Below are 27,804 nucleotides of genomic sequence, written 5' to 3'. Positions count from 1 at the left end.
AGCCTCACGTTACGTTGCCGGCTGAGCGCCGCCCGGGCTCGGTTACCTGCGGCACGGCACGATCGGGGTAGGCGGCCGGGAACGCGGCTGGCACCGGCCCGCTGGGCAAGCGGCACCTGCTCCGGGGTGTCAGCCAGAGCACGGTCACTTTTTTGTGATGCCCTTCCCACTGCAAAGGGCGTACAGTGGGAATGCAGGGCGGGCGTCCCCCCGCTTCACCTTCTTTCTGTTTGTCATGTCGGCTGGCTGCTGCGAGAGGATCTGTTCTAAGGAATAACCAGAGGTGCCACCGGCTGAGCTTTGCCTGTCCAGCATGGCCAAGTCGGCCACAGTATAACTGTAAACTTTTTTCAGGTGCGGAAACTTCAGATTTTCTCCTGGGTATTGCCAAAGCCTGAAATATCTTCTGCCTTAACTCTTACTTTGTTGCCACTTCCGAGGATCGTCTGCCCTGTGTTGAAGAGGCACAAATAAAGCTAGGAATAAAGCTAGGAGAGGGGCTTAAGCTTGTAAAAAGAAAACACTGAAAGCTGATCAGGCCCTCGTTCTTTTTATATGAGAACAGGAAGTCAGATCACAAAGCTAAGAGGGAAATTGAGAAAAAGGGGGAAGGGTAGAGAATATTTGTGTGTCAGCTACCGTCAGCCTAACTTACGGAGGAGCTCCGTCAGTGATGAGTACTGCCTCTGAAGGGTCAGGTGTGTATTTTCCTGAATTTGAAACTATGGAGGCTGGGATCAGTGTTGGGTTGTAAATGACACCGTGGTCAGTTTCGTAGCTTCCCCAGCGTTCAAGTGAGATGGAAAGGTAAGGATGAGGCTGGACTCTGACAGGGATGGGGTAGGGTCCAGTCTGTCTTCATAAGGCATGCATTTTTTTAACTTCATGTAGGCGTGCCTATTTGGGGATGTCTGTGAATTTATTTCTACTATCTATGTAAAACACACTTTGGACGAATTTCTATGCCTTTTGATCCTGGGACTGTCAGCTGATTAATAGAGTCTTGCATAGTGTTCCAAGAAAAGTTATGTGATAGCACCTTAAAGACACTGGAGTCTCTTGTTTAGGAAGGCTGTGGAGTGTCTGAAATAAACCCAAAGGATCCCCGAAATTTCAGGAGTCCCTGAAATAAACCCAAGTTTCATTGAAATGGGAGTGCTTGTTGTTTTGTGATCTTTATGGTTATACTCTCAAGTCAGATCTTGCAGTGGTTCCTGGTATTTGCAGGCAAATATATTTAATCACTTTTCATTAATACAATATTTTTCCAATGTACTATTTGATACAGAAATATGAACTTGTGTGCAAGCAATGAATAGCCTTTAATATTATCCATAAACATATATGCTCTTGCAGTAGAAGGTATTATACTAGTAAAACACAAGACTAAAATTAGATATGTGCTTTATTTTGGTCTCATTTGCCCTTGTTATTAAATACATGTATTTGTTCATGTGTACTATTTTACAGGGACCTAGGAAATAATTGTATTGAATAGATGCAAATTAATATATTTGTTTTGATTGTGAAATACTCCACTATTAGGTTATGCCGATATTTTGTTTACTTAACAGTGATTTTTCAGATTAAGTTAATAAAGCTAGTCAGGTGTTTTCCAATGTGTTTACTATTTTTTTTCTCTTTTACTTTTGGTGGATGCACAAACAGCTGGTGGTAGGTTATTGCATACTCTCCAACGAAGAGACAGGAGTCCTGATAATCCTGACAGGTCATTCAGGGAGCTCTATAACCATGTGCTCTGCGACTGACATTTAGCAGAAAAAAAAAGTCACTTACTGAGCAGTCCCTTTGGTGTACATATCAAGTGGGAGGGTCATGTCTTTCAGCACCCTAACTAGAAGGAGTTAATTGTCCTTTAAATCTCTCCTCCTTTCCCATGCAGTGTAAAATTTGCCACTCTATCTTGTATTTACTTCACTATTGTGCTTTCTTCTAGGCAACCTGCCCAAGCATGCAGCACTGCCCCTGAATCAGTGCTGGAGCTGCAGCAGACCAGCCACTGTCACAGCCTCTCAAACCATACTCAGGTCATGATGGTGCCCTTGGGGCACCTAGCCAAAGGAGCCACTTTGGAAGACCTTCTTGAAACCTGCATTCAGTCTTTTGGTGAGTGCCTGGAGGTTTTTAGAGTCATATTAATTTGTTTCTATGTCTATGATTATGTTTCTGTTGGCTGTGTTAAAATCCCCTAATAGGGAATTAAATGGATTTATTGGTGGAGTAGAATGGTGTTAATTGGGACTTGTCTGTGCTACAGGTGATTGTATTGTTAGTTGACGGATGTGTTTATGCAGATGTGTGTAATATATGCTGAGATATTAGAGTAACTACTGCTTTTTCTTGAGGGAACCAGACAAATTCCAATCATCTACACTTCTAAGAGTACTTTTGTTGTTCCTTCAAGTACCAATTTTGTAAACTTCAGCAAGTAATCATTACATTTTTGTATATTACAATAACATTCTCATAATGCGTGTAAGGAACATGTTAATATTAATAATTTTTAAACAAGAAGGGCTATTTTTAAGCTAGGTGAGATAACACTGGATTGCTTTTTTCATTATCAGTATAGATTTCAAGTTGTTTCTTTATGAGAGGAAAGAATCCAAACAGAAATCACAACTGCATTTTTAAACGTGTCAATTATCTATTTGTCCTTTTACAATAAGAATTGAAATATGGATAATAATGGTAACCATTGCCTGAGCTGTGTACCCCTAGTTTCCTTTTCCAGCTTTTTCATTAGTAAATGTGTTTATATTCAATATTATTAAAATGCTATTACGGAAGACACTTAAAGTGATTCTGAATAATTTGCTTATAAGTAGCACATCTGTTTGTTAATGCTGAGTCTTTCAGGTGCTTTGAGCTACTCCCAAAGTATATGTGGGAAAGTCTTAGTTTCAGAAGTAGTCCTTAGAAGATAAATGTACTTGAACACCCACTCAGCTCTAAAATAATTATCTATATAGTTAAATAGTAACACATCGTGCTGATCTACTGGTACAGTGCATAAATACTGTGTAAACAATGACTAATCTTTCACATTTGTTTAAAACGAGGGGTTTTTTAACTGTAAAGCCTTCTAATCAGCATGAGCAGAGAACTGCATGTCTGAGAAAAGCTGGTGAAACATGTAATTGTCAGTAAAGTCTTGTCTCTTTTTTACTTATTTTCTTTTCCAATTCATTATTGTGCAGACACTGAACTTCTATAAAGCCCTAATTCCTCAACAAATGTTGATTGATATATAAAAATAAGTTTCAGTTCAGTAGGAGGGGGATATCTAGAACATAAGACTTTCAGGTAGCTGTAATATTGTGACTACTTGACCAATATTAATATCTCCACATTTTAATGAAAAAACAGTAATATAAATGTAACATTATAAAATTATAGTATAGTTATTAAAGTGATTGGTTTGAAGTGCAGGTGAAACCCTGAGTAGGAGATTATTTTTGGCTAATACTCTGTATAGCAATATAGACATGCTTAGATGTTCTCAGATTGCTAAGCATCAGTATATTAAAAGGACTGAGGTAATGAAGAAAAGCAGATGTACCTGTGCAGTTCAGCTATACATGCATGTCAGTCTTTCTTAAGGGTTTCACACTTCAGCTAGAAAATTTACTGTAATCCACGAGATAGGGTTTTCCTGACCCTTGACAAGCTGTACATAAGTCTAGCATGGTGAATTGTAGTGCATCAGCAAACATCATTATAACTCACTAAGGGCTGCTGAAATCATGTTGTGTGCTGCACAGGTTTAGACCCTTGATTGGACAATTCATAGTAGTGTCTGTATTTATACATCTTCCATGAAATTATGCATGTTCTTATGCTATGTTGGAACTTCCCATTAAGATATTTAAATAAAAATACAACTGCTACAACACTAGGTAACTTGCATAATAAAGTTCATTAAAGAAGGCTCTTGTACTATCAGCAAAACCAGTGCAAAATTCATTCACATTAGTTTGCCAATAAAGGAAGAGATAAAAAGTCTTTAATCTGAGATTTTGAAGAGGGTTGGGGGCAGGGAGCATAACGGTGGGAAAAAAGCATAACTGCAGAATGATTACAAGGAATCTGAATGATTGAGCAAATTTCTTTGCATGCATAGTACTGAAATCTTCTAACCTCTATGCTGATAGTTCTGTTTAGGCTGAGATTTTATCTTCAGTCTTGGACATGCTGACTTATAATATTTTGTATATTATTCTATAAAGTCATTATTGTGATTTGAGCAAGTTTTATTTAAATGTTTAAAGTACAGAAGCCCCCCCCAAGACATTGTACATTTGAAGTTTACTTTCTGAAAAAAGCCATTGGTTTATTCGCTGTCTAAAGGAGAACAAGAGGCAAGAGATAGTGATGATGATGTGTCATGTTTCAGAATATATACTGCATCTTGTTAGCATTATACTGCACTTGCTACACATGCTATGTGTACAAATACAATTCCTCTGTAATGGATGCAGCTGGGTTTATACTCCTGGACTCAATTATAGAAGTTTGGAGAAGGCAAACATTGTGTAAGAGAGGCTGCTGTCAACAATGGTGTGTAAGGAGAAGTTGGCAGCCTTTTGCTGTATATGCAGAGAATATCACAAGAAGGTCTAACCAAGAAGGTATTAAGAATCAGTACACACCTACAGCTGTGGAGAACACAGGCTGTAAGTTTGTATTGATTCTTGTTGTATTGATTGTTGTCGTTTATCTTACAACATGGACTAGGAGAAGAAAGGAGAATGGATATATGCTAAATTGACGTTAAAAGTGAGACACCTAAACTTTGCTGCGGTATTATAAATGGGTTCCAAGAGGAAAGACTTTGTTAGGAGAGCCAAGTTAATCCAAAAGCTTAGTCAGTGCAGTTAACTTAAAATCCTGCTTTGGAGTGGTTAGTATGTGTGCTCTTTCACCTCTCTCAAACTTGGTCTTCTTTAGCTTGGACTGATGACAGGCATGTACCTTAGTGACAGTAACAATGAGGGTCTTAAGAGGTAGTTTGAAGTCATGTAGGTGGTCACTACATCTGAAAGAGTGCATCATACCCATGTTTATTCAACAGCATGATGAGGAGATGCTAAAAGTAGAGGTTTCTTCAAGTTCCATGGAAGTTTGAATAAGTATGACGAAGATGAATCATCCTGCAAATGAATTGCCAAAAGTAAAGGCAACAAAAAAACAAGGATGTAAGTGAAGGCAAGAGTTTGGGGAAAAATAGCATGATGAGAGATTGAATGTTGGAAGTGTCTTAGAAAGGAATATTAGTCCTTTCTTAGGAGATCTGTAGAGACTTGAAACCACTCTCACCAGTTTTAAGAGAAGATATTTGATTAAACAGGACAGTGATTCAAAACATGTTCCAAAATGTGTCTCAGAAGACCTTCCAACATTATAAGTAGCTACAGGATGGTGTTACTATGATTTGGGTTGAAAAGAAGAATTGTAGAGCACAAGTAAATGCATCATGCGTGATTGCCGAGAAAAGAAGGGGAGGAAAAGAGAAAGAAAGAAGGGAAGAGAGTGCATAGAAAGGAAAAGCAGGAGGTAGGGTAAAATGATTAAAAAAACTAGAAAAGATAGTAGCTGCAGAAAGGTTAGATTCAGTGCAACTCTACATCAGAGATATTAATCCTGAACAAAAAACTCATAAAGAGATAATCAAAAGTAGATTTACAACAAAATGGCTGAAGTTGTAAGTTAAGGGAAGAAAAGAAGTAGTTAATAGATCTTGACTCAGAACATGACAGCTTCAGGAGGGAGATAATTTATTCTGGACGGAATCTTCATTAGTGACTGTGATTCTGGAGTGGAATTTTACATAGAACAATGACTTTAACCCCCTCCATTTTTTTTCCATTATGTAGCACATAAAATGCCTCAGAAAATGTACTTTTGACTGGCAGACACTTCTTTGAAAGTCAATATGGCTTTGTCTCCTATTTTGTTGCTAGTTGTGAAGACACTTAGTCTATCAGCTTTGTTGTTGAAGCCAGCAGAGTAGTTGACTGGCAGGTCAGTAGAACACAGGAAGCATCTGCTTAGTAGCACAGCCATACTTTTATATGTCTAGTTCTTACAGTAATCTTTGTGACACTACATAAATGAATAACATATATTTAGTTCAGAAAGCATTACAGATCAGAGAGGAAAAATGTATTAGCAGTGTTCCCTTCACTGGATACCTAATTTGTTAATTTTATATCTGCTGAATGTTCATGACATTTATCACCCTAGGGTATCCTCATGCTACTGTGAAGTTGAAATTCTGGATATGTGTTGTGAAGTCAATTTCTAATCTAGAAATTATTTTTCTTTTGTAACTTCACAATATGTTAGTGCATGGTAACAGGTCCCTGTTTGTTTTCTTCAACTAGGTCTATTTTTATCTTATAAATCTAATCTTTTAATCTAGAGTAAAGTTTAAGGGTGCTTATTTTTTTAAACAGACATACCTTTCAAAGATCCAGTGAGCTGTTTTAACATGCATTCAAGCTTATAAACCATGTAGGGTCAGAGAGCCTTTTCCTTGCCCACACAAAATATTTGTTTAAATTGTTTTTACAAGTGTTTAAAGACTCTGTTGCAATCAGGACAACATGTGTCTTCAACATAGTGCCAATTTGATATCTCCTTCTTTTGTCTGTAGTAAAGTCATGAAATGTTACCTAGAATTACCTAACAAACAGTTCCAAGAGTGCACTTGAAAGCCATAATTTATTCAAACACATCTTGCTAAAAAAATCTGAGGATCTCTTAAAAGCGGAGAATTCTGTAAGAGCTCAAGATGTTATTGTTATGAAGGAGTTTTTGTCCTTAACCTCTGAGCACAAGATCTTACTCTTTGCCTCTTATGTTTGAGTGCTGGAAGCATGTTTACTGTAGCATATGGATGACCTATGCTTATCCTACAACTCAGACACTTCAGTTAAAAAGAGATCAAGAAATATCATCTTCAAATGCATGTCACAGTGCAGTGTCCCTGTGTTTGGTTTCTTTAAAGAGATGTAAGTAAAGGACTTTAGGAAAGCAACAAAAATATTTCTGGGACCATGTAGCATAATTCCATGTAAAATCTCATCCATGATAAACTGTTTGTAATGGGGCTACTTGTTTATACATATATGTCAGTTTTAACCCATGGAGGATTTAAGGAAGTGGAAAATTACAACTTCAAAGGTTAGCAATGTTCTTAATAGGATTTATGTGGACCTAATGCAATTTACAACTTCTAATGGTCATAGTAGTCATAGACAGCTAGGTCTAGGACTAGGTTGTGATGTTAAGTTGTTCTGCAGTGCTTGATCTGTGCTAAACTAGCTTGTTGCCTCAATGTGTGATAAAGTGACCTGTTTGTAAACAAATCTTAGAAACACTGGAAACTACATTCAGACTAATTTGGATGAAAGATGCCACGGAAGTGTTTTGATAGAAACCAAAAAAATCTCACAAAGGTGCTGATGCCGGTGGCCTCTTGGGTGCAAGCTACCTAAAAGATAATCATGGTTCACATTTTCTGGAATAAAAAATAACTATATTATTGAGTTGTGTAGTTATGTGAACTGATAATGTCTTTACATAGCTCATATCAATATCATGCAAAAAACATATTGAGACTTAGGAATTCTTTGAGAGTCAGATACATATTGCATCCAACAAAGCAGGCAAGTTAAAGTTCCCTCTTTAGAGCTGTAGGCATCTTCTCATCTAAAATACAGAAAAAAATGAAAACTATCCCGCTTTTCCCATATCAGTATCTGGAAAAAACTCACTGTACTGTGAACATAAATATGTTCTTCCAGTCTAGTTCAAGCATGCAATTAACTACTAAAACAATCACAGATAAAAGGATAAACTCAATTACTGAATTTATCCTTTTATCAAATTTACTATATAACAAATTCTTATATAGAATTCTGATTCAAAGGCAATAAATTCTTTCAAGGCATATGCACACCCACAGAATGCAACTATGGCCATTTGCTTTTTTCCTCTCAGGTTTGCCTGAACAATCACCTGGGTTTTTTTCTCATGCTGCACAAACTTGCAGGGTTCTGTCCCTTCTCTTGAAGCCTGAGCTGAATGTTGAGGTCTCCAATTCCCCCCAAAGTGGTTAAGTTTTATCCACGATGCTGTTCTGTGTGAAAATGTTGTTGATCATTGTGTGATAAGTAATCTGAGTGCTATTTGGTCAAATACAGTACAGAAACCTTACTATTGCTTGGCAACAGAAACTATGTTAATGATCAATTAATGACATTGCGGGAACAGAAGAGTCGTTACCGCTCTGTGAATGCTTGACATTGTGGGAAGAGAAAAGTAGTTACTGCTCTGGAGAATTCTAAGTGCTGTTTAGCTAACTATTAAACTTAATTGTGGTTGTACCAAAACGAAAATGATTTCTTTTTTAACCTGATGTCTGTGAAAAAAATTTCCCAAAGAAAAGGAACTTTAGTTATCTTTATACATATATTATAGAGTTCTGTTTAGCAAATTTGACTTCGTCAATATAATTTTCCAAAGCCAAGAAGTAAGTAATAAAACAAAATGAAGAAAACTTAGATTTTCTTCTTTATAATGCAGTCTCATATTTAAATATATTATATAAATATATATTCTATATATATTTTTATTCTATATAATGCAGTCTCTTATATTTACTACTGCGATATGACTGCAAATTCTATCTTCACGCATCTAAATATAACTTCAGGAAAAATCAATATAACTATTATTTAGCAATGCAAAATATTCTAATTGCCCATCATCAACCAGCTGATACCCAGACAGTTCCCAAGTAACAGCAGCCCTGACAAACTTGCAGCCTGTTTTTAAATGCTAAGCATTACATGGTATGACATGAAATATCCATGGGTCAGCTGGTCTGGCTGTGTCCCTGCAGTCTCCTTGCTGGTGGGGCAGTGTGAGAAGGCATCCTCAGCTGCTGGGTTAGAAGTTAGTTTGCCATAGTCTGTAAACACCAGTTCCAGAAGTATACCTAGAAGTTAATGCCAAGACTAGGAAGCTTAGGTATGTGAGTGAAATGGTCAGTGAGGAATATTAGAGCAGGATTAGACCTGGAGCATCCAGCACTAATGAAAATCGAGGTCAGGAAGTGGGATCCAAGGGATCTGCAACTCCTTCAAGCCCTTGAGAGGCAAGCAGCTTGGTGTCTACTAGTCCGTTGCAGTTTGACCCTTTGGTGGGACAGGCTTCCTGCTTCCTTGGATGTGGTGACTAACTGCCCAGGATCAATAATGCCCTTAGAGGGAAGCTTGTTGTAAAACATGCAGAGGAAGGGTTAAGCACACATCTGGACTCAGTGGTCAGACAGGGACACTGGCGTCAGAAGTTTCTGGTTCTGTTCTGGGAGTCTGGTTTTTTCCTATCCATCAGTGCCTGTGCTGGCACAGCTGTGTTGCGAGGCATTACACTTGAATTATTCAGGAGCTGCCTGCAGCTCAAAAAATTCACATGGCTCCAGCATCATGACTTAAAGCTTTGGAAAAAGTCCTGAGTACTCAAATTATGTTTTGTAGGCTTTGGAGAAAAAGACAATTTCATAAAAAAGTTTGCATCTAAATTTGCTAAAATCAACATTTTAAATATGCTGTAGAAGGATGTGTGGTGCGCATCCATGTGTGCAAACTTTTTGTCTTCTTCTGTGTACCTCATCTGAATTTCCAAGGCTAATGGAATGCTTTCCACCCACATTGCATTTGGTTTCTCTCAAAGTACATTTTAATTTTGGAAAATCGTCCCATTTCCCTTTGACAAGAGCTTTTATCTCCTTGTTTTCATTTCAAAGAATTACCCACCTAGAGCTCTTTCTGCAAGATGTAGCTTTCCAAAAGCTGTTTCTGAGAGAGGGTAATGATTTTCCCTGGAGATTTCTCTCCCCTAATGTTCCCTACCCTCACGCAAAACAGTCTCATTATTCTTTTTGGATACATATTATCCCCATTTTGTCTTGGATATATCTGCATTGTTTATGAGTATTTGGAGGAACAGGAGTGGGTTCCCCCCTCCTCTATTCTGTAGGGAGTTTAAATGGAATAGACTTGTAGAAACACCAACTTTATGGAAACCAACTTTTTGCTTCTAAAATTTTTGTTAGCTTGTCTTGTTTATAGAGCTGTTGGTGCAGGGTTGATCACGAAGTAGTGGAGTTTTTCCTCTCAGGAAAATACTGATTTCTTCTAAGTTTAGTTTTGGAGCGTTTCTTCCTAAGATCGCTTACTTGTGTAAATAAATTTATGTAAAACTCAATATTTGCAGGCATGTGTGGGCAATAAGCCAATTTAAAAAGACACAAACAAATGAATCCAATACTTTGGTGCAATTCCCTGGGCTCTTTGATGCTGTCTGCTGAACATCGTGTAACTCTTGTGGCATGAGGGGGAATACCATCATCCTGTACAGAATTAAATGGAAGCTGGAGAGCTCAATATTCCACCAGCTTTCTGCAGCAGCTAAAACTAAAAAAAGCATTGTATTACCTTATTACTGTGTGATCTTTGCAAGGACATTCTTATTAAGTTATATTATTTCTGAAACATGTTAAGTATTTAAGATAATGATTTGAAACAAAGAAAAATGACGAAGGATGAGTAGAAAGTTCTACTTAGAGTAATCAGCTGTAAAAATGGTATGGTAAAGTCCTTCAAATACAGCATTTCTACAGAAAAGGATCTCATTGTGAAGAGGGACTTTGAAAATGGTATTAATTACAATAATGATATTGTATCACTGCAGAAACTCTGTGTACATGGAGGGATGTGTGTACTTTCATATTTTCTGTATATACATTATACATTTACTTACATTAAAATGTAGGTGTATAGAAAGGTATTATGTAAAGGGTATTAAGAATAATATTCTAACTCTGGTGCTAAGATCTCTTCTGTAGTCCTATATTCAGATTTTCCTCTTAATGGTGTGAGCTACAAAGGGTTCAAAAAACAACATCAAAGTTGACCAGAGAGCTAGAAAACTTTGCCTCTGAGGAATAAAAAAAAGGACAAATTTGATGTTTCTTAGCTCAGAATATAGATGAGGGATGCAACCCTTAAACAGAGAAAATACATTGATAAGGAAAATAATTTTTTTTCTGTCTGCTAGAGTCTAGGCTTAAGCAGCCCAAGTTGCCTGAAATATTTGATTAGACAGAAAGGAGAACTCTTAAATGATAGAGAAACTCAAGCATTGGAATAAGTCACCTACAAAAGCTGTGAAGTCCTCATTACTGTAGAATTTTAAGAACAAATTAAACTGGTTCTGAAGCAAGATTTTGAGATAGCTGTTTCTGTATTGGAGCAGCAGAATACAATATATTGGCTCCTAGCCCTGATATCTGCCATCCACTGAGCATTCAGCTGTCATTAAAAATCAGTTTAAGTTAAATCTGCTTGCTGACCCTCAATAATGGTGTCATAACTGATGTGGAGAATGGTGGCTTCTTATGAATCTGATTCTGGCCAAATGTATTCAATTTAATGAAGGTCGTTAACGGACTAGCTCTGTTCCAGGGCTATTCTAACACAGAAGTAATGAGCATGGAGTAAGAAGGCTACTATGGGTTGCATAAGTTTTAAGCTGAAGGGGAACAGACTGTTTCCTGTTTGTAAAGGGAATTTCCAGGGAGTATCTGTAAAATAGTCATGAAATATTTTATTTAGTTTTGCTTGCTTCTAGCCATTTTAAAGTTATCTTGCAGTACTGCACCTCACATGTGGGGCAGATGCATTGACTTACGGCTGTTTCATTTCAGTCACTAAACCCTACCATGTACTCCCACATGTATGCATATTTCTTACATGTCTGTGTGATTTCTCAAGGTCTTTGAAACCTTGAGACTTTAAGAACATAAGTTCCCTCAGTTTTCAGATGGCATGTTGACTTAATAATCTTTGCAGACATTTATAGCACCATCCTCACACCGTGTTCTTTAAACTACTAGAAAAAAAATGCAGAAGTCTTGAAGAATTCTATGTGGCACATCAGAATAGCAACCCACGACTTTCAGCTTTGCACTTAACTTCTGGCAATTGCTTGATACTTTCTTGCGCTGCGTTGTTTTCTACATTTTGATAACCTATGAAAGACTTAAGGGAGTTTACAAGAAGTTATACGTGTTCTTAGTAGCTTAGTCACTGATCATGTGATGTCAGTGCTCTGTGATTCACTTCTGATTCATTTCAAATTGTACTCTAGGTGATACAGTTGGAACCTGCTTATGAAATGAAGATTGTGCTTATGAAATAAGGGCCTCTTAGACCTAGAAAAGCTAGCTTTTCTTTCCTGCAAAATTCAGTTTGGTTAAGACATCCTTGTCAGTCTTACTACTGCCTTATCATTGCCTTCATGCATCAGAGGGAAGGTCAGTGATCTTCTCTACTGAACAGATTCTTTCTGTTAAGTGTATTTACCACAGGCTCGTGGCCATCAGCACCTGGTGAGAAGCAGGTAGTTTGCTCTTAAAGCCTTGCTTGCTGGCTTTTCAGCAATTTGTTTTTCCAAAGCATTCAAGGACCTAGAGATACTTAAGCTATTTCTAAATCACGGATTACTGAGGAGTCACTCATTGGATCGTGCAATAGAGTGGCTGATGGGCCTAAATTAGAAGGTTCTTACCCTTGTGTGTTCTGAGTCTCACATAAGAAATGGAGCTTCTGTAATTGTAGTTTTTAGTGGCTTTGTGCTACTACATGGATCATAAAATACTTATCATTAACTGTCATTGAGCTTTTACTCATGGAGTTAAATGCTGGAAAAGTATATTAAACTTCTGCTTTCTTTTTTGTTTCAGAGTATATTTATTAAAAATCTTAATACAATAAGGGGATTTACTGGAGAAAAACATGCAACAAATAACCAGTTGGTTATTTGTATTTTGCTGCAGTGAGACAAAGCTAAGGCTTTTGCAGTAATTTGCAGCTTTCTTTAATGTAAATTGACTAACTGAAACACACCCATCCCACTTTAGTTAGTATTCACTCGGTGGTTTTGCTCAGTAGGCTGTGTGGTTAGAAGCAGGTATACAAACGGAAATGAAAAGGAGTTTTAAACTGCTGGGGGTTCAGGAGAGTGCTGCAGAAGCACTCGGAGGCACAATTGCAGCCCAGCCAGCCCAGCCCTCTTGCTGGCTCCACCATTTGCACAAGATGCTTTACCATTGTAAATTGTGTGCTGGTACAGTTCCTTGCAGGCTTGCTGTTCACTGCTCAACTGTACTGGGAACATTTAGATTTCTTTTTGCAGAGTGTTTATTTTGTTTTTTAGCCACCACAAATACAATGGGTGTTTTTTGTGAAGGTGGCCTTTTAGTTGGATGAGAGAACAGATAGCCCCAAACCTAGTATTGCTTTAATGTGTGCAAAATAATTGCATGCCATTGTAATGAAGTGTATCTCCGTTGCAAGATAATTAGGTCTGGATGTGGTGAAGCATAAATACACTTTCATTATGCAGGAAAACACTATAAATGTGTTGACTTAAGTACTCATGGTAAGCAGAACACGCTGTTTTTCTCTGTACCTTTGTGACATGAAAAAGCTAAATGGAAGAGAGACCTTCTAGAAAACAAAAGTTCAAATGGGAACCTGTGGCCAAGTGATACCTGTGTTATGTCACAGCGGAGGATTTTGCACACAATGAAATGCACACAATGAAAGTGCTAAGGGAGAGAGAGAGTGTTATTTTTTGTCTTTGTTGTCTGGAAATGATCTATATTAAGCACTTACAGGAAGCTGTATATTATTAAGAGTGTGCGTGCACATATCCATTTGCTTCCAAGTTAAGCATATACTGAACTGTTTCCCTGATTAAACAGGAGCTGGTGGATGGAGCCTCTGGCAGAGCACCACGTTTTGCCAAAGGGAGAAAACTGATACAGGCCTCTGTGTGCAAGGCCAAAAATAATTCTACTCTTTGCAAAGACACTCAAAGAGTACAAAATGCCAAGTACTAGAGGCCTGATTAAGTATTTGTTCTTGATGTCCCAGCCTTCCTCTGCAAATTTCCCACTTCTCTAGCTGAATAACTTGCTGGTTTGCCCTTAGTGCTCATGCTGGAATACCTAGGCAGTTTATATCTCAGAAGGATTTTTTCAGTAAGGAATGAAATTTTGTGTGGATGCAAACAAGGAACACATAAACTTTGGTTCATGCTGTAAAACAGAACTCATAGCATAAGTCAAAAGGCAGATCAAGAACTTCCTGTTACTTGGGGTCTATGCTGCTCTCATTCGTGGGGCTGTGGGACAGGCAGACTTTCCCCTTGCCCATACCCATTGAAGGTAGATACATTTGGTATTTTCCTGTAGAAGGGCATGGAAATTCTGACCCAGTAACTAATGTGGATTATCTTGTTTTGCAAATGGGCTATGTTTAAAGTTCCATTTTGGTGATGTGCAAGTTAAAGTGCTTTCTCCCTGCCTTCCCTAGCCGTAGATGTCATTTCATATGCTGGAAATCTGCTGTTTCACATCCCTCTTCCATTTTGCTGTATTGTGCTTTGCTTCTCTATCTTGTTCCTGCTACTGCTTTTTAAAGAGAGAACTACATTTATTCCCATAGAGGTTAATCTATTTAAAATTATTTGAGAAGATAAATTTTCTTTTGTATTTGAAGGGTGTCAAATTCCCATTCAAGCTACTTAGGTTCTCTCATGACTGGCTGTGGGAGAACATTGTCAGTTAATATTTACAAACACTTTCACTACTGTTTGTTGCAGAAATGGAAACTTTTTAAAATGTGCTGCTGCATTTCTTGTCCTTGATCTTTTTGACTTACGGGAAAGAAAAAACCCACGAAACCCAGAAGACAGATGTAGTGTAAAGCCCTTGTGCTGAAATCCCTGTAATGAATGCATAGTTCGAGTTGATGTGCACTACTTCTAGGTCCAGCACAGAGGGAATGCACAGGTTAACCTCAGGGTTTCTGGCATATGTTATATCTCATTCCATGTGCATCCATGCACATCTGTGATCCTATGCTGTGTGTGCACTCTGGTGTTGTGTGTCATCTGTACAAAAAGGCTCACAAATAATTAAGAATATTGCTGTTCTGTTTGATAACTGTAGTCATACCAATGGCTGGCTGAGATGGATCAGTAACTGAACTATTTTGCTCTGCAGTTCAATGATTTGTTTCCAAGTTTATATTCATATGCCTAAAGCTAAGCATTTAAGTGCATTGCTGGGCTTAGATCATCATGTATAATTATGTGGGTATTCTGATTACTTTTGAGACACATCTGCTTTTCTGTTTGCCTTTTTTTTTCTTATTATTTTTAAAGGTCTTTCAAACACAGTAGTGAAATATAGTAGTTGTTATATGGTTCTCACCAGAAAAATGATGCACTCCCTAAATTGGGAAATCACTGCTATCTTTGAAATAGCATACATGAACAGACCTGATTAGAATTAGGATTCTGAAAAAGCCTGTTGCAAATTGTTTATGAAGGTATAGCAAGATTTCAATATGAATAATCTTTTTTGTTTTTTAGATTTAGAAGGAAATGCATGTCAAAACAACCAGCTGCTAAAAATAATTCTGGCCATGCATCAGTTTTTCATCTCCTCTGCAGACATGCTTCAGAAACTTGTTGATCTATATCCTTTGTAATCATCACCTACTTTTAAGGTAACTTGATAGCCTCACAAGTTTGAGATGAGTAAGTAGAGGATATTTAATCTATGGGTGTATTAGTATTCTACTAATTAATCTGTGTACTTGTTCTTTACAGTTTTTGGTTGTATGGTGTGCTTTTGTTTGGTTTAGGGTTGGCACTTTTTGTTTGTTGGGTTTAGCTTATTATACACAGAGGAAGAGAGGAAACTCCAGGTCAGGTTTTAAGTAGGATAAATCACCCTCTGTTGGCTGGGGAGGGAATATCTAGCAGGTGTTAGATGAATGTAGGCACCTCAATTAGGCACTGTGAACCTGGGCCTAACTTTCAGATCTGTGTCTCTCTCTGTCTGCTATCAAGTCAAAGAGCAAAGAACAAAACTGTATAATTGGGATATGGAAGTTTTCAACAAAAATTCTTTCCCTCACACATGCTCAAAATTGCTGAAATAAATAATAAGCTTTTCCTTTCTATTTGTTCCCATTTTGAGTTGACTGCTTAGACTCATATATGTGTGTTTCTGGCTCATTGGATTTTTCACAATGTAGCTACTAGATCATATTCACAATACTAGCCTTTCTTTGGAATTTTTTATTTTGGAATATAGTACCTGTCTTCTTAGCTTTACAAAATGTTTACTCCTAATTAGATGAGCACAGTACAGGATGGAGATCTGTAATGCTAAGAATCTCCATCCAGTTTTGGTACAATTCAAATTAATAATCTTTTCTTTCCTCAAACTCTGTATCTTCCAGGCATTTACAAGCAGCATCGCTGACAAGAGCTTTACTGGAACACTGACTGTCTGTCTGTAGCAAGACTATCTTGCTGCTTCTCTAATGGCAGGTGTTGGATCAAGTGTGCTAAGCTACAGCTGTGGTGTAGTGTTGCATTTCACTTGGGCTCCTGGGCTCTTGGAAAATGCAACAAAGTCAGTGTTTGCATCTTCTTTCTGAGATGTAACATTTTCTACAACCAGAAAAACAATTCAAACTTTTATTAGACTTGCATATTTTGCAAGCTTGGTTTTTAACTCTGTGTGTAGCTCCCTGTAAAGACATTGAAAGTTAAAGACAGTTTTGACTGGATCAGGTATTCTGAGCTCTTATATTTCACCAAATCTCGCAAGTGTTTCAGTTGCACTGTTTCCCATCCCCTAAATTATGGGAGTGATTTCAGATGGTTACAAGTTCTTTGTAAGTAATCTCATTCTAGTCATTCAGAGAGGGGCCCTTAAAAATATTTGGGAACTTACTCAGACTTCACCAGTTCTCTAGTCAGCATAGTGTAAGCATGCTCAAAGGGCAGATGGCATGTCCTCTCAGCTGTGGTAGATTTAGGCTGCAGTTAATTGCAATCAGATCTTGAGTGGATCCACAAGATATTTTCATTAAATTATGTTTTTCAGGCCTGAAAATACGTGTGCCACCTGCATCAGAAGAATCAAGACATGCATAATATATTTTTCAAAATGGATTTTGCATTACTTCAACAGACATTGACTACAATATCAAAACATGTTTTAAAGAGCTAATAGGCTAAAAATATGGTTGTTTCTTTCAGTTGCTAGAGCAAATTAAATGAAAACTGTTGTGTAGCTAGAAAGGTGAGGTTACTATGGAGAGGCATGTTACATTTTGCTCTGCCATTGTCTACAACTGGTTATGTTTAAAAGAAAAATGCCTTTTTTTTTTAAATCTCCATTGAATTAGCTGAAAAGAATTGCTTCATAAATTCATTGATTGATAAATTTGGTATGAATATTTAAAATTTTAATGACGTGTAATTGCACAAGTTTTATGAGAAATTGTGAGTCAGGTTGCAAAGAAACATGTAGAAATCAGAATCCCTTCACTGGTTGACACTACTCAGTACTCTGGCAACAGCACCAGTATTACTCATAGTTGCAGTAAACTTTGGTAACAACCTGGGGATATACTTTGTATATACATATGTAAAACCCTAATCTGATATAATATTTGCCATTAGCAGGATGATTCTTATTGCTTACAGGTTGGGAAGTATCAAGCATGTTACATTTTACATCACATGTGAATGAATATGGTTTTCCTTAACAGTTTTCTACCTATCTTAATGCTTTAGAAAATAACTCTTCCATGCTGTGTGTGAAGATCTGCTATTTTGTGAGGTAAGTATATTCGTGGTTGGCAGCTATTAGTTTTTAGTTTGCCGTCATCCATGTGACTAATATAAATATGTTTTTGCATGTTTGAAATTCACATTAAAAAGAGAAACAGGTATTCTGCTTCAGCTTTTCAAAGGTCACTTTAGCAGCTCTACACAAAAAGGTCAAACTGGCTTTTAGCAGATCTGCTTAAATCAGTGCAAGAGTTGTCAGGTCACAGTTTTGAACTGAGTCTATATGAATCTGTATCTTAAACATCTGTGAAAATTGACAGTGCTCAGGAAATGATGTATGTCTAATATTATTATATTGGTCTACTAAAAATTAAGTGGGATATTGCAGATATTTTTATACTAAGCAAAGCTCTATTGCATTTGGTAGGTAATTCTCCTTAGTACTTCTATTTGCAATGGTCCTGGAACACTCTAATTTTTACCTATTAAGTATAATAAAGTTTGATATCTCAGTTTAGAGAAAACAAGAGAGGTAGAATATTCAGCTCTAATAGATTGAGGATATGTCTTTTTTACAGAAAGGGGGAAATTATTAGTAACAGGGGAGTAGAATTTGTTTTAAATTGTGATGATTTTATTATCTCAGAGCAGGTTATTATTGGTTATGTCAGCATGCTTTAGTACTGTGTGAGATCTGGTAACATTTTTGCTTCCAGGCAAATTCATACATACATGCATCCCTAAGAATGTGCATTTCCATTTTTCCCACAAGCACAGTGCTGGGTACTGTGTCTGTCTGGGATGGAATTAATTTTCTTCTTAGCAGCCTCTATAATGCTGTGTGTTGAATCTGTGAGTAAAAGTCAGCATTATTTTACCTCTTGCTGAAGAGTGATTGCACAGCATCAATGCCTTCTGTTTCACATCTCTCCCTGCCAAAAGTGGGCTGGGGGTGAGCTTGAGGCTGGGAGGGGACACAGCTGGAACAGCTGACCTGAATTGACCAAAGGAACATTTGAACCCATACAGACTCATACTAAATTTCAGCCTAACTAAATCAAAATCTTTTTTTTTTTTTTTGGTGTGTGCGTGTTTTAATTTTAATAGGTATTGGATTACAGAATTCTGGATTATGTTCAAAATGGACTCTAAACTATCCACAGCTATGGAGGAATTTCAAGAAGTGGTTCGAGCTAATGGTGAGGAGTTACATTGTCGTCTAATTGACACATCTCAAATGTGAGTGTCAAAGTCTCAATATACTCAGAAAACAAACTTCTGCTCTTAATTTCCTTTATTTGATTATAATGTCTCTCATAAGTCATATGTTGGCTGTCCTTACAAGAGTTTATACTTCATTACAGATGAAATATACATTATGTAGTAGAACAGAATGCCTTTCACGAATGGCTTAGGTTGAATTTAGCTGCAGTGTAGACTTTGGGCTGATTCTCTATGATAGCCAGGTTTTACCCTGTCCAGGGAACGTAGAAAATTTATAGGTGCCTAATGGTTTTGTGAGATCACTTGAAATCACTGAAAAAGGAGAATAAAATTTGATTGGGTAACACATGACGTAAAAAAATGTGTTTATATTTTAGCAACAAAGGTAAGTAAGGATATAGTTTATTACATTGTCAGACTCTTGACACTGTTTAGATGATTTTGGTTATAAAATACTTGTTGTGTTAAGAATAAATACTGGAGCTGTACATCACGTAGTTCTTTCTTGGGAAGATGCTTCCCTGTTCCATGAGAGTGAGATAGTTCTGTGGAACAGTACAACTAACAAAACAAGTGTCAATTTGTACTTTGGAAATGCACAGGCTAAAGCAGAGCAGAATTTCGCATACATTTTAGATCTGGTTATGAAAGAGGATATTTAGTATTTCAAATTGAAATACATTTTTTTACTCTGTGGGTCAATAGCAAAGGGAGACAGTTCATAGAGGTTGCTCAATGAAATCTAAGGATTATTAAATGGAGGAGCTCTGGATGTGTTCAATGAAGACAAAGTTACAGATAGCTATTCTGAAAATGTAGAACTGATTGCAGAAATTATGTAGACTCTCCTGCTGTTTAGTAAGACAGTTCTATTGTACTCTAAGTGCTACATCAATACAATAAAAACTAACAATAATATTTTGTCATATAATCTCTAATGCATGAAAGGAGTTTGCTGTTTGAAATTCAAATAATTCAGTTTTTACTGCAGTAAGGCATGAAAATAATGTTACCTCTGACTTAGGGAAGGAGGAAAATTTTGCTCTTCAGTAAATAACTTGGAGTAATTGTGTTTTAAAAGAAATTCTAGGGATTGGTCTAGAAAGCTGACACAGCGTGTAAAGGCCAACACCAGTAAGAAACGGAAAGTCTCACTTCTTTTTGATCACCTTGAGCCAGAGGAGCTGTCAGACCACCTTACCTACCTTGAGTTTAAGTCTTTCAGAAGAATATCAGTAAGTTATTTTTATTTATTTATGTAATTATTTATTTATATTAAGCAAATATGGGAAAGACATAGGAAATATGGCTGAGAGGTAACAGTACAGGATTAACTCTGCCATACAAGATGTTGGACATGCTGAGTCTGTTTCCAGACTCTTTTACTTTACTAGTATTGAAGGTGGCCACTGTAACTTAGATTCTGAGTAAATACCCTTCTGCTACCATATGAGAGTGAGAGAATGAATTTCAACTGTGGGAGAGCTGGGGCAAGATCAGTTGGAAGGAAGAGGAGAAAACCTTCCAAAGAAGCTCGTTTTGTTAGAACAAGGGATGCCATTGGGCACAAGAACAGGAAAACTTGGAATATTCTCCTAGAATGCTAACCTTCTGTGGCTGTAGTGATCAGTGCAGCAATCCTGTGCAGTGATGAATGGACTGCGCTGGACTCTCCTTGCCTTTTTTGATTGTGCATAACAAAATAAAGACCAGAGATAAGAAAGCACTTCAGAAAATGCCATTTTTAATATAAGGAGGTTAAATATATTTTATTATGCTTTCATATACAGAAACAATTTTTAAGGATTTATTCAAGGTATTTTTTCTCAGTAATGTGTGTAGCTGATAAGATGCAAACTTCTCTATGCACCTTGGCTTCACTTGCATCACTGTATGGTACAACATTGCCTCTTTTCAAACCTGATACAGTTTACACATGGAAAAGTGAGTGTTAGGGACCAAAATCTAGGAGGGTTGCAAAGTCTGTGTGATAATAAGACTGAAAGCAAAGTGATTTTTTCAGTGTTTTTTTTTCTTTTTTTGCTGTTACTTGTTATTTAGTTGGTTTCAGTAGGTTTTTTTGGTACCACTACAATATGAAGCTGAACCTATGCAAGAAAATGGGCTCTCACTAGATGGTGGAAGATTTCACAGTCATGTTTTCATGTACTTTGTTTTGAGCTGACAGTACGTGACTCTGTGTTTTGCGTTAACTCAAAAAGCTGTAGAACTGAAATCATGCACAGATTGCTGCCTGTAGGCAGTAATAATATGCAAAGCTTATATAACTTACCATTTTCAGAACCTCTGTGCAGATGTAAGGTAATTAATGAGTATAACAAGTATGATTTTAGTCAGAGTGTCAGATGTGTCATGGAGCTCCAACAGTTACATGCATGTGTACATTTTATATACAGGGTACCTGCATATGTTTTTGTATAAATTGAGCATACAAAGACTTTGGGTCAGAAAATTATATGTAATTAATAATTAGCTATATTAATTAAATCTTTGCAGAGTATGTTGATGATGTGCTAAGCTGCAGAGTCCTTTCGTTGTTCTAATGTGACATCATATACCAGGAGAAAGATTGAAAATGACCAGCTGTGTTATTAGTCCCTGGAATAACTATTAAAAGGTTTGGGCATTTGAAAGTCAGAAGGGAATATTTGATCACATACACAGCATACAGCAAAATCTTCCATGAGATACCATCCATCTTGCAGCAAATTAAGATGCAAGGAGTGGTGCTCACAGAGTAAGGACTGGAGGCATGCTGGTGCTTGGAAAGCATTTTAATCTCTAGTCATAAAGTATGGGGAGGCCACAGTCTTTTGTAAGAATCTGGATTCTGGATTCTTGTTGAGGCTCTTAAGTTAGTCATCACAATAACAGACTCTTGCATATTTAAATACTTGAACTACTTTAGTGTATCTGCCACTAGCAAGCTTATTATCGTTGACTTCAAATTATTTGTGTACCACAATTAATTCAAAACTTTCAAGTAGCATTTTAGAGATTAATTTCTTCAGGAGTTACAAAAAACCCCGAAGTTTTCTGAAGGAGATTGCTGATGAGAAAAAAATATAAACTGATTCATAGTTGTACTGAAACTGCTGTGAAGTTCATAATTATGTAGTCAGATATTGAAAAATTATCTATCTGTATAGAGTAGTTGCTTAAATTTCCAGATCCAGCCAAACCTGGCTGGAGTTCAAAATTCAAACAATAATTGTAATGTAAGTACTATGTAATCTCAGAGACAGCTCTACTTATTACTAATATTTCTTCAATTTTTAATTTAATAAGGACAAATCTAGAGTGTGTCTGCTGTCATCTGCTTTGAAAGTGCTAGTAGTTCTTATTAAATGCATGGAAAAAATTAATAAAGTTGCAAGAAGATGAGAATGGGAGTGTAAGAAACAAACAACAGCCTGACCTTTGCTTAAAGATCAATGCTATTCCACATATTCTGGTGGAAAGAAATGTATATCTCTTACAGCTATGAGTGTTTTTGGTAAGATATTAGTGGTCATATTAAAGAATGGATATAAAAGTCCCATGTCATGTTTTCTGATTATTCAAATTCTTGTGTATTTTTGTTAATGGATAAATCAACAGAATGAATAAAAATTCTGTTTAACAAAAGCAAATTATTTCTTCTCTTTAATCTTAATGTAAGAATGGCTTAAAAAAAAGTGTGTTATAGGTATCTACTGAACAATTTTAGATTGTCTTGATTAAATAAGAGAATCTCACAAGTTGTATCAAAAGTATTAAGGAATCTGCAGCCCTCACTTTTAATAGTCTTATCTCAGTTTCATATTAATCTCACTGAACTTGCTTTTTGTATTAGCATAGCTTAGTTCAGAAGTGTGCCCCAGCTACAGAATACATGAACTGAACACTGAACTCCCTTAAACTATTACTGAGTTATTAGATTGCAATTTAAGTTCCGTTTAACCTTCCCAATAGAAGTCAATGGATCTGTGAAGCCACTGAGGCTGGGAGGAAAGCCCCAGTTCTACTCATCCTGGGATTTATAGGAGCCAAGACTTCTGAGATATGGCAAAAGAAGCTTTTAGTTAATTCAGTTAGTGGAAGCCCCTGCTTTGAACTTAACAAAGCTTTTACAAAGAAAGATTTCAGTTTTATGGATAGTTCAGGTGTAAAAGATACAGTGTATATTTCATTTCCAAAGAGACCTCTGTCCACACACAGATCATGAGGCATGTGAAACTACATTAATTTTCATTTACACTTCTTTTGTTTGTTTAAGTTCTCAGATTATCAGAACTACATTGTGAATAGTTGTGTGAAAGAGAACCCAACAATGGAAAGATCAATTTCTCTTTGCAATGGTATCTCTCAGTGGGTGCAGCTAATGGTTCTCAGCAGACCAACACCACAGCTTCGGGCTGAAGTGTTCATCAAGTTTATCCATGTTGCACAGGTCAGTTAAAATCTAGCATGTTTGCTGTTTATTTTGTCTTTCTCTGATGCAGCCCTTTTTTCTGCTCTTCCCATACTACTACTGTAGGGTGAGCTGGGAATGTTGGCACTGCTCTGCTGCTTCATACACACCACATGTGCATTTCTGTGTGTGTGTGCTGTCTTACCAAGTGTTCAGATATTAGTGTCATGGCACCAGGACTTTCTCATGTTCATTCTGAATAAATTATTTTCACTGTAAAACTGGACTTGCTTTTGAATCAGCATGTGAGATTCCCAGCTGTGGCTGTGAAGCTGTCCAAAGCATGAGGGACTCTGATGGCTTTGGCTGTAATTAGAAGCATTCCACCAGAAACACCTTTCTGGATAAAAAGAGAGCTAGGGTCCTATTTGTATTCTTTGCGTACTTATTCAACTGCAGTCCTAACAAAGATAGTAGGCAGTGTTTCCTACTTGTGGTAGATTGTGGGAAAAGGGGAAAGTACTGAGGAGGTACTTTGAAGACTTATTGTATCTGAAAATTTAATATTTGATTTAATAACAGTAGAGTAAGTTTACGTTGCACCCAGTAAAATCACAGCTCATCACCAAAATACATGAAGTCAAATGGCACAAACTTGTAAGACTTTGGAGGAAGACAACAGAGGAAATTAAAATTTGTATGTGCACATTGAACAACCTGAACTTTTAATTTATACTGATCTTTATTTTTTTATGTGAACACAGAAGCTCCACCAGCTGCAGAATTTTAACACATTAATGGCAGTGATAGGAGGTCTCTGTCACAGTTCCATTTCCAGGCTCAAGGAAACAAGCTCATGTGTTCCTCATGATGTAATTAAGGTTGGTATTGCTTCTAAGTTTTACAAATAAGAGAACCTTTAACTTTTTTTGTCACTGCACACACTAAAAGTAACCTTTGTTGGATAAGATGGAAAGACAGAACAAAAATTGCTTTGGTTTTGAAGGGTTTCTATTGATTATTTCATCTCTACATCACCAGTTACTCCTACACTTCTTGCAACCCCGCCTTTCTTCAAGATTTGTATAGATTTTCTAAAGTTTCTCCTTTAGCCTCAGATGTCATGAGCTGCAGTTTCATTTACATGCAGTAGTACAAAATAATATTCAAATATGAAAACAAAGAATTGGATCATAGAACACTTGAAAACCAAACTATTGTCTTCTGTAGTAACATTGATCGTCCTTAACCTGTAAAATGCTAGCACAGAGCTCTCACTTTGAGTGAAAGGACTGATTTTGTTCATCTGATCTTTCCGTTTGACAGGTTTTATTTAATTTAGACTTGAACAAATTTAGCCCTAATGCACACATAGTATGGTGGACTGTTAGGAATCTGTTTTAATTTCCAGTTAAATTCTTGTGAAATACCAATGAAAGCTATTAAAAAGGCAAGGAAGGCATATTTTTTAGCAATGCTTCTTAAGCATTCGTGTGGCTTCTTAAGAGACTTCTTAAGAGAATAAGATACTTTCTTCTTTTGGAGCCTGAAAGAGTCCATGAAGGTATCTAATGAGCGTGTTTTGATCACAGTATGATCAACCTAAATAAACAGTGCATACCTGGACCTGAAGTACCTCCCAGTGGAAATGTTTACAGCTATCAGAATCTATAAAATCAGTTAGAAAGCTTATTTTAGAAACATGTTTTTCAAATTTTGTCATTTTAAGGCCTGCATGTGTGCACATCATTTGAATAACTTTTTGTTTCAAGAAATTGTATACAGGTGCTAATAGAAAAGAGGTAATAAAAGTCTGGTAATTAGTGACTTGTAAACCTCACACTTCGAGGTTTAACTACGTTAGTTTGCAAAGGTTACAAATGGAGAACTTTGACTGGAATTTCCCAGAGAAAACATTAGTCCATTGATTTTATTATGTTAATGAGTCAATTTTGTACCTGTATAATTTTAAACAAGGGAAATATTTATACTGCTAAACTGAAGATTAATTTGGCCTTTATAAAAACCCCAAGATTCTGTTTCTAATTCATTTCCATGGAAAAAATTTTCTTAAAAAGACGGGTGTGACACCTTGAACCATTCTGATCACACCCTGATGGGATCATGGCACAGCACAGGGTTTCACTGCCAGGACCTCTCCAGCAATTCCAGCTGGTGTCCTGAAAGTCAGAGAATGCATTCTAGATTTGAATGTGAAGATGGCTGCTCTTATGAATGGCTGCTCTTATGAATGTCAGAGATCTTGTGCTATGCTTACACATTGACTGCATTCAGATCCCCCTGATTCGAGAAAATAATCTCTTTTCATTTGACTAGATGGGGAGTGTAAGGAGACCAGCATTATAGATTAGGCTATATATTAACCATCTATAATTACATACTAGTACCTAATTTATGGGAATAGGAAATGTAGAATACCTAGATTTCATTCGAAGTTTTAAAATTTTTTTTCAAGAGTAAATATCTTAACAATAACATGGGAAGTTCTTGGCTGTATGACAAAAACAGAAACAGTAACAAGTGCTGATTCTTTGGTTTTCTTTTTATTTTTAGGTGTTTAATGAAATGACAGAATTGCTTTCGTCTTACAGAAATTATGATAGTTACCGACGTGCCTATAATGAGTGCAGTAACTTTAAGATCCCAATCCTTGGGGTCCACCTGAAAGACTTGATATCCCTTTATGAGGGCATGCCAGACTACTTGGAGGACAAAAAGATTAATGTGTACAAACTATATTCTCTGTATAACCACATAGATGAGCTGATACAACTCCAGGAAATGCCACTTCCCCTGGAGGCTAATATGGACCTTGTTCACTTGCTTACAGTAAGTGTGTTAGACGAGATAAATACATCCAATTAAAATTGTCATATACCTATCAAATAACTAAATAGAGAATCCCATTACTTAATTAATGGAATAAATTAATTGAATACATAATATTGTAATATTTTTTCCCCAAAGGGGAAATGTTCAGGAATAGAAGAAATTGGTGATGATTTATGTGGCAGCAAGGGTAGAGGTGCCAGTTCATCAGCATGCTTCAAATTATTTCTATAAGGGAAGGAAATGTTTATTTCTGCTTTACTGTATTCCTCTCTGTACTGTCAGTAAGGAAGATTCCTTGTGTTGAAAACGAAATCACACAAAATTTCAGTCCCTCAAGGTACTTGGCATTTCTAGCCAAGTTTCTTCTGGTGCTTAAGAAACTGTCTGCCATAAACATTAGTCACATATAACTAAAGTATTTCACTTCCAGTCATATCTAGTCACTGTTATGCTACTAAAAATTTTATACTATCTAGGTCATTGTTAAAACTATAGCTTTGGCTTCTCCTAGTAAGTTAAAATACTACCTTCTATTAAAACAGTTAATCTTCCTTTCTTGTTTCTCAGTTTTGTTTGGCCTTAACAAGTATCTTACCTCAGAAAAACCAAATAGTCTGCTTCCACTTTCTGGTTACAAGCCCTGTTTCAGGAAAAAGCTAATAGATAAAAATGCTTATGTGCCTGAGGTTATTTGTTCTGTCTGGGAGCACCCTTGTGTGAGATGAAGCACACATTCCCAGAGCCTGAAATACAGCTGTGTGAGGTGGTGAACTTCTTACTTCTTCCTGCTATTTGTTTTAAATGTTTTGTTTGAAATTATTCTAAGTATTTTTTTAATTCTAAAAAATGTTTTATAAAATCAGCTACTACAAATATGTAGAACTTTGGTCATAATTTCATGCAGGTATATATGACAGGATATAAAAGAGAAGAAATACTTCATTTCAATGCAGGAGCTTCTGAACTCCCAATACTCCATGTTACAGAATTCCAGATAATGGCAATAACAGTCTGTAATGTAGAATTGGACACATTTCAAATCACTGTGAACACCTGTGCAGCTCAAGTTCATTTTTTTCTAAGTGTAATCTACATTAAAAAAAATCACCAAAAAATATGAGTGCACTCCATCAGCAAGTTTATAATGTAGTAGTGACTGTTCTGGGATTAAACTAATGTGTTTGTTTTCAGCTGTCCCTTGATCTTTACTACACAGAAGATGAAATTTATGAACTTTCATATGCACGAGAGCCACGAAGTCACCGAGCTGCTGTAAGGGCCTTTACAGATTCTTAACAAAAGGAGGGCTTTTATGAGTGATTGTAATTTAAAACCAGAATTTTTTAAAAGGAAATTTTATCTCTTGCATTCAAGTTAGTATTTTATTTTACTATATGCTAAATTGAAAACATTTTAGCTTTGTAGACTGAGTGAAATCTATTAAAGCACAAATTGTTTGGTTGATGATGAAGTTTAAGATGGAATATATGGCAGAGTTGACACCATGTAAGATTTTGTAATATGAACACAAAGACAAATGAAGTTGCTGTGTA

General features: G+C 36.6%; 1 protein-coding gene across 1 annotated transcript in view; it reads left to right on the top strand.

Annotated features, from left to right (window-relative positions):
* Positions 1–245: 245 nt before the first annotated feature.
* RASGRP1 (RAS guanyl releasing protein 1) overlaps positions 246–27,804 on the top strand; it is a 37,489-nt gene continuing 9,930 nt past the window's right edge. The window contains exons 1-10 of the mRNA XM_031065894.1: positions 246–354; positions 1,958–2,127; positions 15,538–15,643; positions 17,747–17,809; positions 18,868–18,999; positions 20,066–20,219; positions 23,264–23,437; positions 24,163–24,279; positions 25,973–26,248; positions 27,443–27,523. Of these exons, the coding sequence (XP_030921754.1) occupies positions 2,052–2,127; positions 15,538–15,643; positions 17,747–17,809; positions 18,868–18,999; positions 20,066–20,219; positions 23,264–23,437; positions 24,163–24,279; positions 25,973–26,248; positions 27,443–27,523 (1,179 nt within the window). The 5' untranslated portion in view covers positions 246–354; positions 1,958–2,051. The remainder of the gene's footprint in view (positions 355–1,957; positions 2,128–15,537; positions 15,644–17,746; positions 17,810–18,867; positions 19,000–20,065; positions 20,220–23,263; positions 23,438–24,162; positions 24,280–25,972; positions 26,249–27,442; positions 27,524–27,804) is intronic.

Source organism: Geospiza fortis, unplaced genomic scaffold (assembly GCF_000277835.1).
Source record: "Geospiza fortis unplaced genomic scaffold, GeoFor_1.0 scaffold54, whole genome shotgun sequence".
Classification (NCBI taxonomy): Eukaryota; Metazoa; Chordata; class Aves; order Passeriformes; family Thraupidae; genus Geospiza; species Geospiza fortis.
The sequence above is the reverse complement of the archived record's forward strand: the minus strand, read 5'-3'. Positions and strand labels throughout refer to the sequence as shown.